This window comes from Phyllostomus hastatus, unplaced genomic scaffold (assembly GCF_019186645.2).
Source record: "Phyllostomus hastatus isolate PE091 unplaced genomic scaffold, TTU_PhHast_1.1 phas_scaffold_501, whole genome shotgun sequence".
In the NCBI taxonomy this organism is placed as follows: domain Eukaryota; kingdom Metazoa; phylum Chordata; class Mammalia; order Chiroptera; family Phyllostomidae; genus Phyllostomus; species Phyllostomus hastatus.
This window is the reverse complement of record NW_025334033.1, coordinates 41,438,559-41,452,365: the sequence shown is the minus strand read 5'-3', so window position 1 is coordinate 41,452,365 and position 13,807 is coordinate 41,438,559. Positions and strand designations below refer to the sequence as shown.

At 44.4% G+C, this 13,807-nt stretch overlaps 1 protein-coding gene across 2 annotated transcripts in view; it reads right to left on the bottom strand.

The window, feature by feature from the left end:
- Positions 1-1,215, bottom strand: part of SYT16 (synaptotagmin 16) — a 207,721-nt gene extending 206,506 nt beyond the window's left edge. For both annotated transcript variants that reach the window (XM_045823835.1, XM_045823836.1), the window contains exon 1: positions 1,138-1,215. In XM_045823835.1, coding sequence (XP_045679791.1) covers positions 1,138-1,150 — 13 coding nt within the window. In that variant the 5' untranslated portion in view covers positions 1,151-1,215. The remainder of the gene's footprint in view (positions 1-1,137) is intronic.
- Between the last annotated feature and the right edge of the window lie 12,592 nt (positions 1,216-13,807).

Below are 13,807 nucleotides of genomic sequence, written 5' to 3'. Positions count from 1 at the left end.
GCTGTGCGCCCATCACTGTGCGAGAAACACGACAGCTCTGTCCTGGCTTCTAGTGTATTTCGGAGGTTTAAAACACAGGTCTGCGTAGCTATAAAAACCCATGCTTTCTGCGCCATACTAAAGCTGTGTTCTTGGCTGGGATAATAAATGGTTTAAGAGAAAAATAACAATAAATTATTGCAGAAATGTTGACCCCCTCTTGGTTGACCCCCACCTTCTCACTTCTCAAAAATGCCTGCCGAAGGGTGTCTCGACTCAGTACACCATCCATTCATTCAGTGAGTTTCTAGTATAGGTACTATGGGCTTTGAACAGAGCACCTTCTATTGCACATTCTGGGCATGCAGCAGGTGTGACTAGTAGTTCTACTCTGATCTCCCTTTGAGACCCCACTAATATATATGTGTGTAATATAATGCTAATATTTAGCTTCCCACACATCTAACTTAGGCGGCTTTCATAGACGTGACTCCATTTCCAAAAGCACTGAGCCAGTAAAGCTGTGGTGCCAAGATGCCAAAAACAGGCCAACTCAACGCCTTCCAACAATTCCATTCAGTAGCTTTAACCTGACATGTCCACACGCTAATCACATTCACTGCCCATAGTGACCAGATGCGGTCTTTGGCCAGCCCTCAGCTGCCCGCTGGGAACATGGCCCAAGTAGGGCCACAGGGCCGCCCAGCAGTCCGGGTACCCTTATCCCCAGAAGGCAAGCCTGTAAACCCAACCCAGAACTCGAGGCGAACCTTGAACTCACAGCTCCAAGAGCCAGTGGCGCCTTGGTGGCAGGACTCCCCAAGGACTGGCTCTGGGCCTGAGGGCAATGCCCCCAAAGGGCTGCGATGGCAGGCCCCTCTGCCCCACTGCATCGCAGCGTCCCCTCCACCCCTGCGCGGCGCACACCCTTCTGCCACATCCCTCCGGAGCTGGCTGCCAAGACCACCTGAACCTCTCAAGTCCTGCCTGGTAGCGAAGGGTGATGGGCAGAGAAGCAGGGGCCCGTCTGGGAGCGAAGGGAGACCCCAGCCACTGGTCCCGCGAGCCCGACATAAAGACAGGCGTCGCAAAGAGAACTTCCCACCCCTGGTCCCTGCGGCCTCCCACCCGGGGCCTCCACAGCATGAGCGCACTTACTGTCAGTCGCCATGGTTCGGCTAGGGGCTGCGGAGCGGCCGCCAGCGGCTGGGGGACCCTGCGCGAAGCCCAGCCAGGCGCGCGCTCCTCGCCAGGCCCCGCGCGCTCGGAGGCCGCGCCGCGCACAGCCCCTCCCGCCGCGCGCCCCCGCCGCGCCGCCCCGCGCCCCGCTGCTGCCTCCCCACCACCGCCCCGCCGGGGCCCTGGGAGCTCATCCCCGCAGGCAGAGCCGGCTGAGCTGCCGGCGCCTGGCAGCTGACCCATCCCAACCCCGCCTAGCATCATCCGCACCCCTTACCACCCCTCCCCCAATACAGTGAATGCAACCACTTGGGAAGGCTCCTGGCCCACCAGGGTCACCTCTCCAGGCTGCCTTTCCCACTCTATTCACGACTACATTCTAGTTTTCCTGTCACCTTTTCCAGTTTCCACCTGGAAATTCTTGCCTCCACCTTCCTACCTGTGGCTTGGGACGCACTAGTCAGTGCTCAGCCCCAGCTGTAAGGAGCACAACGTGAAAGAGTTGAGAGTGGAAGGCAACCCTGGGCCAGGTGCCGGACATTAATCCTCCAGCATGGGGGAACTTTAGGGAAACCTACCCAACACACCATCCTAGTAGGTCCCAAGGGTCCCGTGTCCCGCGTATTACCATCCATTTTGTCCCCGGTGGGAAAACAGCGTCTGGAACATAGTAGGCTCTCAGTACATATCTGCTGGGTGGGTGCTGTGACCGGAGACTTGCGTGAGTAAATGAATGAATGGCCAACTGACTGACTGGATGCCAACGGGGGTGAACAACTAGCTGGCATATGACCAGGGGACAAACCACAGCCCTGCCAGCGGACCAGGAGTGGATGCTGGAGTCAATCAGTGGATCAGCCTGGATGAGCCCACCAGGCCGTTTTGTGCGTCATGAGCCATTTGTGTTTCAGGGGACTCTGAGCTGAAACTGTCTATGAGTGTGGACTACATCTTCTTGATGTCCAGAAGCCGATTTCTGATGGACTCCTGGTCCATCAGGGAGAGTGATACATGAGACCCCCAGATCCCTTATGTAAAGAAACAAAGGTGTGTCCTGAAGCATATGGCAGGGTGTTTACTTCTCACAGATACAATCTGATGCACTCAGGGATGTATATTCAACCCCATCAGTGGGGGGGTCACACCAGCCCTTGGGCTAGACACAGAGAAGACACCAGAGCAGGTGCCATCAGAAGCACCTCCCCCTTGGCTGGGCACACACAGGGAACAACCAGAGAACAACACAGCCATCCTTTCTGTTGAGGTCACAGCGCACAGGTAAGGCAGCCGTGGATATTCCGAGTGGACTCCACATCCAGAGTCGGTACATCTGGCGTGGGACCTAGGGGCATCGGTGCATCATTTTTCTTCTTAATCTTTGTGTGTTTAGAACAGGTGAATCTGAAGCACCCCCTAGTTAACAACCACAGGGATCTGGCCCATTTGTCTTTCACGACAACCCTCTGTGGTAGGCCCCAAAGCCAAAAGATTTGAAATGAGTTAGACAAGAAAAGGGAAAAAGAATTAAAAATGAGCCTGGAGCTTTGAGCCTATTCAAAGCTCAGAAACGAGGAGGTCAGGCTTGTTTGACGTTAAAGGTGGTGAGTTGGGATGGGACTCATTTGAAAATCAGTAGGACATTTGAGAGGCTCTTTATGCATCAATTGAGCCTCCTTTTCTACATCAGAAAGAGGAAAAATGGTAATTCAAAGTGTAAATTCAGTAACTGTATTCTGGAACCTGACCCGATAGGTAGCAGGTTTATGAGCCTGGAGCCAGACATCAGATGAGAAGGAATTAAGGAGTAAGTAGATTTTAGAGAGGTGAAGGGTGGAAGTAGAGATAATTCTCTCAAAAAGTTTGGCAGGGAAGGGAATCAAAGGCAATGGAGAGTTTCAGGGTAGAGCAGGATTGAGGTAAGACTGAGTTTTGGGTCTGTTTTTGTTTATATGTTTGTTTTTTTTTAAAGATAGAGGATTGTTCAGCAGGAAAGATACTTCTATCTGCACATTCAAGTACATAAAAGGAAAAAACTTCACTCTTCTATAGGGTCCGACAGAAGTAAGGCTTGCTTCAGTATGGTTGGTAGGGCAACAATAGGAGTGTAATAATTTAGAGCTTTAATTTGAACATTTCACCTAAAATGTCATATGGTGTGCCTGAGCTGTAATTCTGTTATGTTTTCTGTTATCTTTTGTAATAAAAGGGGGCATTATTTGTGCTGGATTCCCTGTAACTAAATTAACCTTTTGGCCCAAGTTCTCATTCTACCTGTTATTAGGAGTTTGATTTTAGTCAGTTCAGGGTAAACTCCATCCATTCAGGTTTCCTCATGCAATTCAGAGTTGTCCTTCCCCACTTTTTGCTGGGGGTTGCATCCCACTTGGGAGGAAAGGGCTGGAGAGCAGCAGGGAGGTGAGGCGGTATCTGGCCCTCAGAGATGGACCACACCATGATGGACCTCTTCTGCCTGGACTTCCGAGCTCATCGCACCCCCTCACTTGCAGATGGCCTCCAGTCATCAGTATGAGTGCAACATCCACAGCTCTGTCCTCTTGCCCGCACCCAAAGCCTCCCCACGTCTGACTTTTCCCCCTTGACTTTTCCCATGGGGAAATGTGGCTGCCTGCCCATGTCCGTCTTGGGAAATCTGTGCGGTCTCAGGCCTTTTCTACCCGGCCACGCAGCCGTTCCTTCCTCACCATTCCCTTAGCATGGTGACTAACGGGGACTGCACACTTCAGCAAATAAGATGTTGACTACAACTGTGAGGCAAAGGCTCCCTTAGTTCTCAACTTCTCTAATCTATCTGGAAGTTCTATCACCCCTGCGCCCGCCACCCAGTCCTTGGCAGTAGGACTTTTCTCTTAGCCAGTGGAAGGAGTGGGTATGGATGTTTTCAACTCCATGGCACTGCTTGAGGGTAGCCTACACAGTAAGAACTTATTATCTCATATAACATGGCACACAAAGGGGGGTGGTCCCACGGTTGGTTTAGCATCTCAACAACATCCATGAAGACTCAGACTCTTGCTGTCTTCCTACTCTGCCAGCTGCAACCTGCCAGCAGGTACCCCTCATGATCACAGAGAGATTGCTGCAGCACAAAATCTCATATCCTCACACAAAAATATTCCAAAAGCCAGGAGAGGGGGTATACCTTCTTATCACTCTCTTTTTATTAATGAAGACAACCTTTGTAAAAGCCCTCAGAAGTTTCCTCCATCAGTTCTAGCTGCAATGGAGGCTGGGAAAGGAAGGGACTGTTCTTATGAGCTTCGATGACCTGAGGTGGGTTCTGCCGGCAAGGAAGAAGCGGGTAGGAAAGGGCACCCATCATGGACACCTGCCTTTATCTTCTCACACCCCCAGCGGAATCTCACCTCGTTGCTCTGCTTGATGACCCTTCCTCTCCCCGTGGCCCAAGAAATCTGCCTCCTAAGGGGCCGAGACACTGACTCTCAGAAGATCCTGTATTCTTGCAAATCTTTGTATCTTTTACCTGGACCATAGCTTTTAAAATTCAAAAGCCAAGGTTTTGGCTTCTATGTCTCTCCACATAATCCAAGGCTGTAGATGCCCAGGAGACCCACAGATTAATGAAATTAGATAACAGGAATGAAAAATGCATGTCAGTATCAAGCTAGGGTGCCGGCAGTTCCAAAGGGAGAAAGAGGAGCCACTGGAGGGGGAGGATCTAAAGTACAGAGAGGCAGGAATGGGCATCTAATGAAAGGGTGGCTGGCATCGCCAGTGCAGGCAGGCTTTCACCTTAAAGAGAAAGCCCCACTTTCAGTCTCAGGAACTCAAGTTGAGACAAAGAAAACAGTGACACAAAAGGGTTTCATTGTTGGAAGAGGGAGGCTGAGGGAACTCAGGCATGCTATGTGGTCCCCAAGTTCTCTATAATGTATGCTTAGTTGCCAGCAAGGAAGGAAGCAGAGGATTTAGGACAGTGGGAAAGATTTTAAGCTGCCTCTGTTATGGTGTGAGAAGAAATCCAAGGGTTCCAGCCCCAATGAGGGCCCACCTGGAATTAACCTCAGGAGATTAGACCTCAGGAGCACAGGCAGCAAGGTGGCCATGTGGAAGCTTTCTCCGCCATTGCTGGGAGAGCAGGTAATGGCAGGAGATGGGACTTGAAGGAAAGCCAAATGTGGAGAGATTCTTTTTTTCTAAAGATTTTATTTGTGTGTTTTTAGAGAGAGGGGAAATAAGGAGAAGGAGAGGGAGAGAAACATCAATGTGTGGTTGCATCTCACCAGTCCCCCACTGGGGACCTGGCCCAAAATCCCAGGCATGTGCCCTGACTGGGAATCAAACTGGAAACCCTTTGGTTCATAGGTCAGCACACAATCCCCTGAGCCACACCTGCCAGGGCTGTGGAGAAATTCAAAATCACTGTGTCCTCCCCACTGGCAGAAGCAGGGTTGGGGTAGGGGTGGTTGGAGGGATAAGTAGAGCCACAGTGGGAGTGAGGAGGGACTGGGAGGGTACGGAGGGGCCCAGGGCCTGGAGACTCTGAGGATGACAGGTAGGAAGACAGGCTCGGATGGTCTAGGGGAGCATTAGCTTTGGGGGCTGTGTACACAGGACAGAGAAAGGACAGAACTGAATAATTACTTATAAAATGTTTTAGCTAAGATAAAAATTGATGGTTGCCAGATGGGAATCATCCCCCAATTCCCTTTCCAAATTGCCAGTTTGTAGTCACGAGGATATAAAGTACAGCATAGGAAATATAGTCAGTAATATTACAATGACTATGTAGGGTGCCGGGCGGGTACTAGGCTTAGCAGGTGATCACTTCATAAGGTATATAGATGTCTAATCACTATGTTGTTCACCTGGAACTAGTATAACATTGTATATCAACTGTAACTGAAAATTAAATTTCTTAAACAAAAAATAATTTTTAAAGAAAACAAATGTTTTAGCTAAGTAATTTATTATTGCAGGGATCTTATTGTGATTCACCATCCACAATGCTTGAGTTCATTTCCAGTGTAAGACAGGACAAATATCTCTCATACACACCCTGAGGAAATTACCATGTATGCTCTCTGACCCTTGGCCTGTGACCACTTCCTGTTGACTTTGTCAACACTCAGGCTATAGCAAGACAGGAGGGCAGGAAAGGGTGCAGGGCTGAAGTGGGTCTGCGTCACCGCGGAGACTATTTTTGGTTGAAATGGCTATTGCTTTGTCTCTTTGTCAGAGTAGATGAAAATAGAGAATTTATTTTAACTATGATTTGTGCATGTAGCTGGCGAGCTACTGTTTTATCTGACAAGAGAGAAGTTTTTGATTGATTTGTGTAAGACTTGCCTTTGATTTTAATTCAGTCTCTGTATCTGTCCTAAGCTTCTGAACAAAAATACCTCAGAACATTTAAATATGGCACGGATAATGATAATAAACAAATAAAGCTTTTCCAAATTCTTTCAAGCCGTTAGGTATTATGATACTAAATTATGATCACAGAGCACTTGGGTGACTTAAACGAGCCCATAAACTCCCAAAGAACACGTAAGGGGAATCATGGTAACTTGGGAGACCCTCAGAGCACAAAGGCAGTGAAGAACGTTCACTAACTTCTGGGTAGGTGAGAGGCTATGGTCTCATCCTTTTCTGCAGTAAAACCTGTAGGGCTGGCAGCCCTTGACAGGAGAGAGCCGTGTCTATGCAGCTGGGCCTTGAGCGCACACCATGTCCATGAAACAGGGCAGGCAGAACTCAGGGTGGTTGGAAATCAAGACAGGAAATCACTGAAAGCAGCAATTACAGAGAGGTCACCCCAAAATGTGCATGTAAAATCCCCTCAGGTCTTAGGCTGAAAGCAAGACAAGAACTCCATTGATTCCAGGCCAAAGAAACTGCTGCAGAATGGACAGTGCTGAGCAGGTATTTCAGCAGCTGCCCACTCAGGGCTCTCCGGAGCTCAAACTTCAAGTCCTGCCGGGATAGAGCAATGTGGCAAACACTTTAGGCTTTCCATGAAAACTTAAGAAGGGCCACATCCTTAGAAATAAAGGCCACGACCAGGACAAAGGTATTTGCCATAAAACTAAGGACCAAACCAAAACGGATCCAGCTAACAAAGACTACAATCAAACCTCAACTAGTTCAAGATGCTCCATCAGTCATTTAACCATCTCCTAGAACAATGCTCCACATCCTTCAGCGAGAGACAATGGAGTGCAGTGTCTCCAACATGTATCATCATACAGTAAAAAGTTACTAGATACACAATGCAGTGTGCAGATGATGGGTTGTAGAACTGTGCACCTGAAACCTGTATAATTTTGTTAACCAGTGTCACCCCAATGAATCCAATAAAAAGGAGAAAAAAGAAACACAGAAAAAGGACAATAAATTTTTTAAAGTTACAAATTAAAAAAAAAATTACCATATTGGGGGGAAAACAAGAAAATGTGATTCAAGGGTCTATAGAAAAAAGAATTATTCAACAGAAACACATATACTGATGTCCCCAATGTTGGAACTAGCAAAGACTTCAAAATAACTACCTAAGTATATTAAACAATCTGTAGTAAAAGGTGAATATAATGGGTAAAGAAAAAAAGAATTTCAGCAGATATGAAAACCATAAAAAAGAACCACGGGGAACATCCAAAAATTGAAAAATCTTACATCTAAATTTTAAGTTATTAGATGAGATGAACAGCACGGTGAATACATGAGAAGAAAAGATTTGTGAGTTTGAAAACAAGTTGAAAGGAATCATCAAGCCTGAATAACAGAGAAAAATCAAAGGGTGGGTGGAATTACAGTGACTTGCGGGACAGTATCAAGCACTCAACACACATGTAATTGAAATTCTAAAAAGAGAAGTGTGAGACCAGTGCAGAAAAACAGATGATAGACTGAGAAGATAAACCACAATAGACACATCATATCAAAGTGCTGAAAATCAAAAAGAAAAAATATTTTTAAAATATACTTTATTGATTACGCTATTCAGTTGTCCCATTTTTCTCTCCCCTTTATCCTCCTTTGCCCTGCACCCCCCACATAAACCTTCCAGCATCCCTCCTTTAGTTCATGTGCATGGGTTGTACATATAAATTCTTTGACTTCTCCATTTCCTATACTATTCTTAATCTCCCCATCTATTTTGTACCTGGACCATTTATGCTTCTTATTCCCTGTACCTTTCCCCCCATGCTCCCCACCCCACTCCCACTGATAACCCTCCAGGTGATCTCCATTTCTGTGATTCTGTTCCTTTTCTAGTTGTTTGCTTAGTTTGTTTTTGTGGGTTTTTTTAAGTTCAGTTGTTGGTAGTTGTGAGTTTGTTGTCATTTTATTGTCCATAGTTTTGTATCTTAGTAAGTCTTAGTTTGATCTTCTTTTTCTTAGTAAGTCCCTTTAACATTTCATATAATAAGGGCTTGGTAATGATGAACTCCTTCAACTTGACCTATCTGGGAAGCACTTTATCTGCCCTTCCATTCTAAATAATAGCTTTGCTGGATAGAGTAATCTTGGATGTTGGTCTTTGCCTTTCATGACTTTGAATACTTCTTTCTAGCCCCTTCTTGCCTGCAAGATTTCTTTTTTTTTTAAAGATTTTATTTATTTATTTTTAGAGAGAGAAGGGAGGGAGAAAGAGAGAGAAACATCAATGTGCAGTTGCTGGGGGTCATGGCCTGCAACTCAGGCATGTACCCTGACTGGGAATCGAACCTGTGACACTTTGGTTCACAGCCCAAGCTCAATCCACTGAGCTACGCCAGCCAGGGGCAAGATTTCTTTTGAGAAATCAGCTGACAGTCTTATGGGAACTCCTTTGTAGGTAACTGTCTCCTTTTCTCCTGCTGCTTTTAGGATTCTCTCCTTATCTTTAATCTTGGGTAATGCAATTATGATGTGTCTTGCTATGTGCTTCCTCAGATCCAACTTCTTTGGGACTCTGTGTTTCCGGGACTTCCTGGAAGTCTAATTCCTTTACCAGATTGGGGAAGTTTTCCTTCATTATGTTTTCAAGTAAGTTTTCAAATTCTTGCTCTTCCTCTTCTCCTTCTGGCACTCCCCTGATTCAGATGTTGGAATGTTTCAAGTTGTCCTGGAGGTTCCTAACCCTCTCTTCATTTTTTTTGAATTCTTGTTTCTTGATTCTGTTCCTGTCGAATGTTTATTTCTTCCTTCTGCTTCAAACTGTTGATTTGAGTTCTGGTTTCCTTCCCTTCACTGTTGACTCCCTGTACATTTTCTTTTATTTCACTTTTCACAGCCTTCACTTTTCCCTCTATTTTGTGACCATACTCAACCAATTCTGTGAACATCCTAATTACCAGTGATTTGAACTGTGCACCTGATAGGTTGGCTATCTCTTCATCACTTAGTTATATTTTTTCTGGAGCTTTGAAGTCCCCTTAAAAAAATATTTTAAAAGCAGCAAAAAAAGGAGGGGGCATATCATATACAAAGGATTAATGGTGAGAATCAAAACTTTCATCTGAAGCAATGAAGGCTGAAGACAATAGAATGATTTTTAAAATGCTGAAAGAAACAGCTGTCAACCTGAAATTCTAAATTCAGCAAAAACACCTTTCACACATGCAGGTGAAATAGACATTCTCAGACAAACAAAAGCTCACAGAATGTCTCCAACAGAGCTGAGCTACAAGAAATTAATATTAGAAGAAATTCTACAGACTAAAGAAAAATTATTCCAAAATGCAAGCACAGGTTTGCATGAAGGAAAAAGAGCACTGGAAAAGCTTTATATGTAGGTATGTATTTATTATTTTTTCTTTGTTTAAAGCCACAAAAATGTATGATGAGGTTTATACCATAAAGAAGTAAAATATGTGACACTATCACAAGACATAGAAGGGGTCTCAAGTGGAATTACATTAAGTGAAGGATATATGTCCCTAACTAATTACATGGGAATCCCAAAGCAAACCGAGGCAGTCTGGTCCCCAAGCAATTTATCTGAACCACTTTTCAATGCTGCTGTTTGTCAAACCAACACTTTTGTCACTATTTGATTCCTTTACAAAGTTGTAATATTGACAGTAATGTATTCTTAGCATTTTAATCAGATCATAATTGGACCGAGAAATCCATGGGATTCCAAAGACCTGTCCTGCTCACAACCTCTTCTAGGTTGCCAGTGTTGGGTCCTTCCACAAAATTTGCTATGCCTGGTGGCTTGCAGCCCTGCTGTACTGGCCGCAAGTGACTACACCAGGGATCTATGCCTTAGTTAAGGATGGCTATCCTCTGGGTGGACATAAAAGAGACCAGAATGACCCAGTAATCTGTGCCCAATCAGGGAACTCTCTTTTGGATTATGACTAGAAGAATCAATCGGACCTCTTTCAGAGACAGAAGTAGCAGAAGAAATGTGCAGAGAGAAGCAGGAAAACACATGAAGAAGAGCACATACATTGTGACTACGCAGCAATGGACATCCATTTCAAGATGAGGACACAACCCAGACATCGGAGCTGCTGGGTCTTCTGTAGGACAAAGATCTATTTTCTTAGCTTTCCAAGGAACCGTGCCTCTTAAGAGACAAAGGCCTTATTGGCCTCTGCATTCTTAAAATAAACCTCCAGCATTTAAGATAACATGCCTTTGTTCCTTGCAACCTCAAGGATCCTGTCCAAACTTACATTAAAAAAAAAAAATCAGACTTCAATACACAGAACATTAAACCGAATATTTCAGGCATAAAACACAATGTAAAAAGGGGTTATACAGCCTGAGGCAATGGCATGTTCTTTACTACAGGGAATTTTTTTTAACGTGCTATGACAATTACTACATAGTTGGTCAAAGATAAATGAAAATGTGAATAGTTAAGCACCCACAGAGTCCTCTCAATGCCATTCAAAAAGAGAATTCTTCAAACATTTAATACAAGAAGTAAGGGTACATTTGGAAGGCATTAATAACTCTGCATATTTTCCTGGGCTCTTAATATCAAAGCAAAATTAATTTTCAACTGATAAAATTAATTTTTAAAGATACCTCAGTTAGCCCTGGCTGGCGTAGCTCAGTGGATTGAGTGCGGGCTGCAAACCAAAGTGTCGTAGGTTCCATTCCCAGTCAGAGCACATGCCTGGGTTGCAGGCCACGGCCCCCAGTAACCGCACATGTTGATGTTTCTCTCTCTTTCTCCCTCCCTTCCCTCTCTAAAAATAAATAAAATCTTTAAAAAGAAAAAAAGATACCTCAGTTAAAGATATTGTATCTCTCTATATAGGTATTGTATCTCTCTACAATCTTTTTGTCATAACCAAAATAGGCTATTAGGAAGAGGATACACAAGGTCTGTCCAGAAGGTATCCAGCCATGTAACATGAAAAATAGACAGTTTTTGAAGAAGCTACAAGAAACATTGTACATAGGACAATGACGTCTCAGTCCCATTCAAAGTAGTCACCTTGGGACCTCACACAGTTCTTCCAGTCACCATCAGCTGCCCAGTCACATTTTCCTGAATTTCATCAACAGCCTGAAATCTCTTCCCTTTATAAGGTGATTTTACCTTTGAGAAAAGCCAGAAGTTAATAGGCCCCACATCTGGGCTGTACAGGGACTGAGTCACCTGGGTGATCTGATGTTTCATCAAAAAACTCTGCATGAGACATGATACATGAGTAGGCTCATTGTCATGATGAAGCTGCAGCCTTCTGAATCATCCGAATAATTCTGTGGAGGACTGTTCAAGCTTAACACAAAATTTGATGCAGATTCATTGCTCTACTTGCTCAGTCATTTTGAATGCAATGACCACACAGTACACATGCTCACTCAATGGTGTCTACCACCCCACCGACTAGCACAGTGAAGTTGTCTTTGTTCACACATGCGCATTCCAGTCCACTTTCCTCGCTGCCGGGTTACATTGATGTCATGTAAACCATCCTCATTATATTAACAATGGCTGAACTTTTTCTGACAGACCTCGTATATTGTACCTAATCCAAGTGGAAAAAAAGGAAAACCAGGTGTTCCTTAAATTGTCTGTTCAGCCATAGCTTTGTCGCATACCAATCTGAAGATCTTTGTTAGCACATGCTTTCAGCTATCATGACAAGAAAATCACTTAAAAAATCATGCGATTCCACATAAGAAACTTTGCTTGAGGCGACAGGCGCATGATGCAGTGTGTAGATGATGTTTTATCAAGTTGTAGACTTGAAAACCTGTATGGTTTTGTGAGCAGATGTCACCCTAATAAATTCAATTAAAAAAAAAACAAAACACATGGCCCTGGCTGGTTTGGCTCAGTGGACTGAGCTCAGGCTGCAAATCAAGGAGTTGCTGGTTTGATCCCCAGTCAGGGCACATGCCTAGGTTGCAGGCCAGGTCCCCAGTGAAGGCCACATGAGAGGCAACCACACACTGATGTTTCTCTCCCTCTCTTTCTAAATGTGAATAAATAAAATCTTTGAGGGGAAAAAAAAGGGACAAAGTTAAAAAAACACACACATGAAGCACTAATTATCATTCCGGTTTCCTTGGCATCCAAGTACATTTTAAAAGCTTACACTTTCCAGTAGTTAATGATTTTGAAGCTGAGTATTCATATCTTTGCATTTTTAAAGCATTATGCAGTTCTTAATATTTTTGACAAGTCAGTAATATAGTTCTGTTTTATCTTGAATTTACAGCTGAGAAAAGGATTTAATTAAAAAAATTATTTTAAGGATATACATGAGTGGCCAAACTAGGGTACAAGTTTTTGACTTTCCAATATCTACATAAGTGCGAGTATTCAAACCATTTAGATAAATGAATTTTTAATGCATTTGCCATTGTATTACTGCTCTAGAAATCCCTGTATAACAGCGGCCCCCAACTTTTTTGGCACCAGGGACTGGTTTCGTGGAAGACAATTTTTCCACAGACTGGGGATGGGGGCGTGGTTTGGGGATAATCCAAGCACATTACATTCAAGCTCACCTCCTGCTGTGCTGCCTGGTTCCTAACAGGCCCCACTGGTACCCTGTCCACAGCCCGGAGGCTGGGGACCCCTGCTGTGTAAGACAGTCTTTGCCTAAAAGTCGATTTATTATCCCTTCTTTGGCAGAAAATACCTCGCAGGTGGCACAACTGTGTTTGTTTCAGGGAAGGAGCACTTTAATCAGCTGTTGAAAAGATTGGGAGTGTCTCCTCCTACGGAATGTGTCCACACACAGTTAGGAAGCCTCTGCAGCATCAAGAGAAAGAGGTTATAAACCCCAGTGGAGCTCAGGTGTGCTCACACAACAGACACCCGTAACAGCACGAGAAAACAAAGACAACACACAAGGATTTCTCAACAGAACTGCCCGTTTTCAGGGTAGGTTCCTTCTGAAGACATCAATTACGATAGCTTATTTTCAAAATGGAAAATATTCCTCCGTAAGCATCCAGAGAAGCTGCATTTTCTTTATGGTCCCACTTCTTTTATTCATGCATTGCTTTTCAGATCCAAGGAAAGCTGGCATATAATATAAACTACTATAATTCCAATTCTCTACTTCGAACAATACTTTCATGTATTAAGATTTCTGAAAGTGGTATGATTTTAAAATGCAGCTTGCTTATGAACATGGCCACAATGCCTCTTCCCTTACAAAACATTAATTTAGTAATTATTTAATGTTAAAACCATGTATTT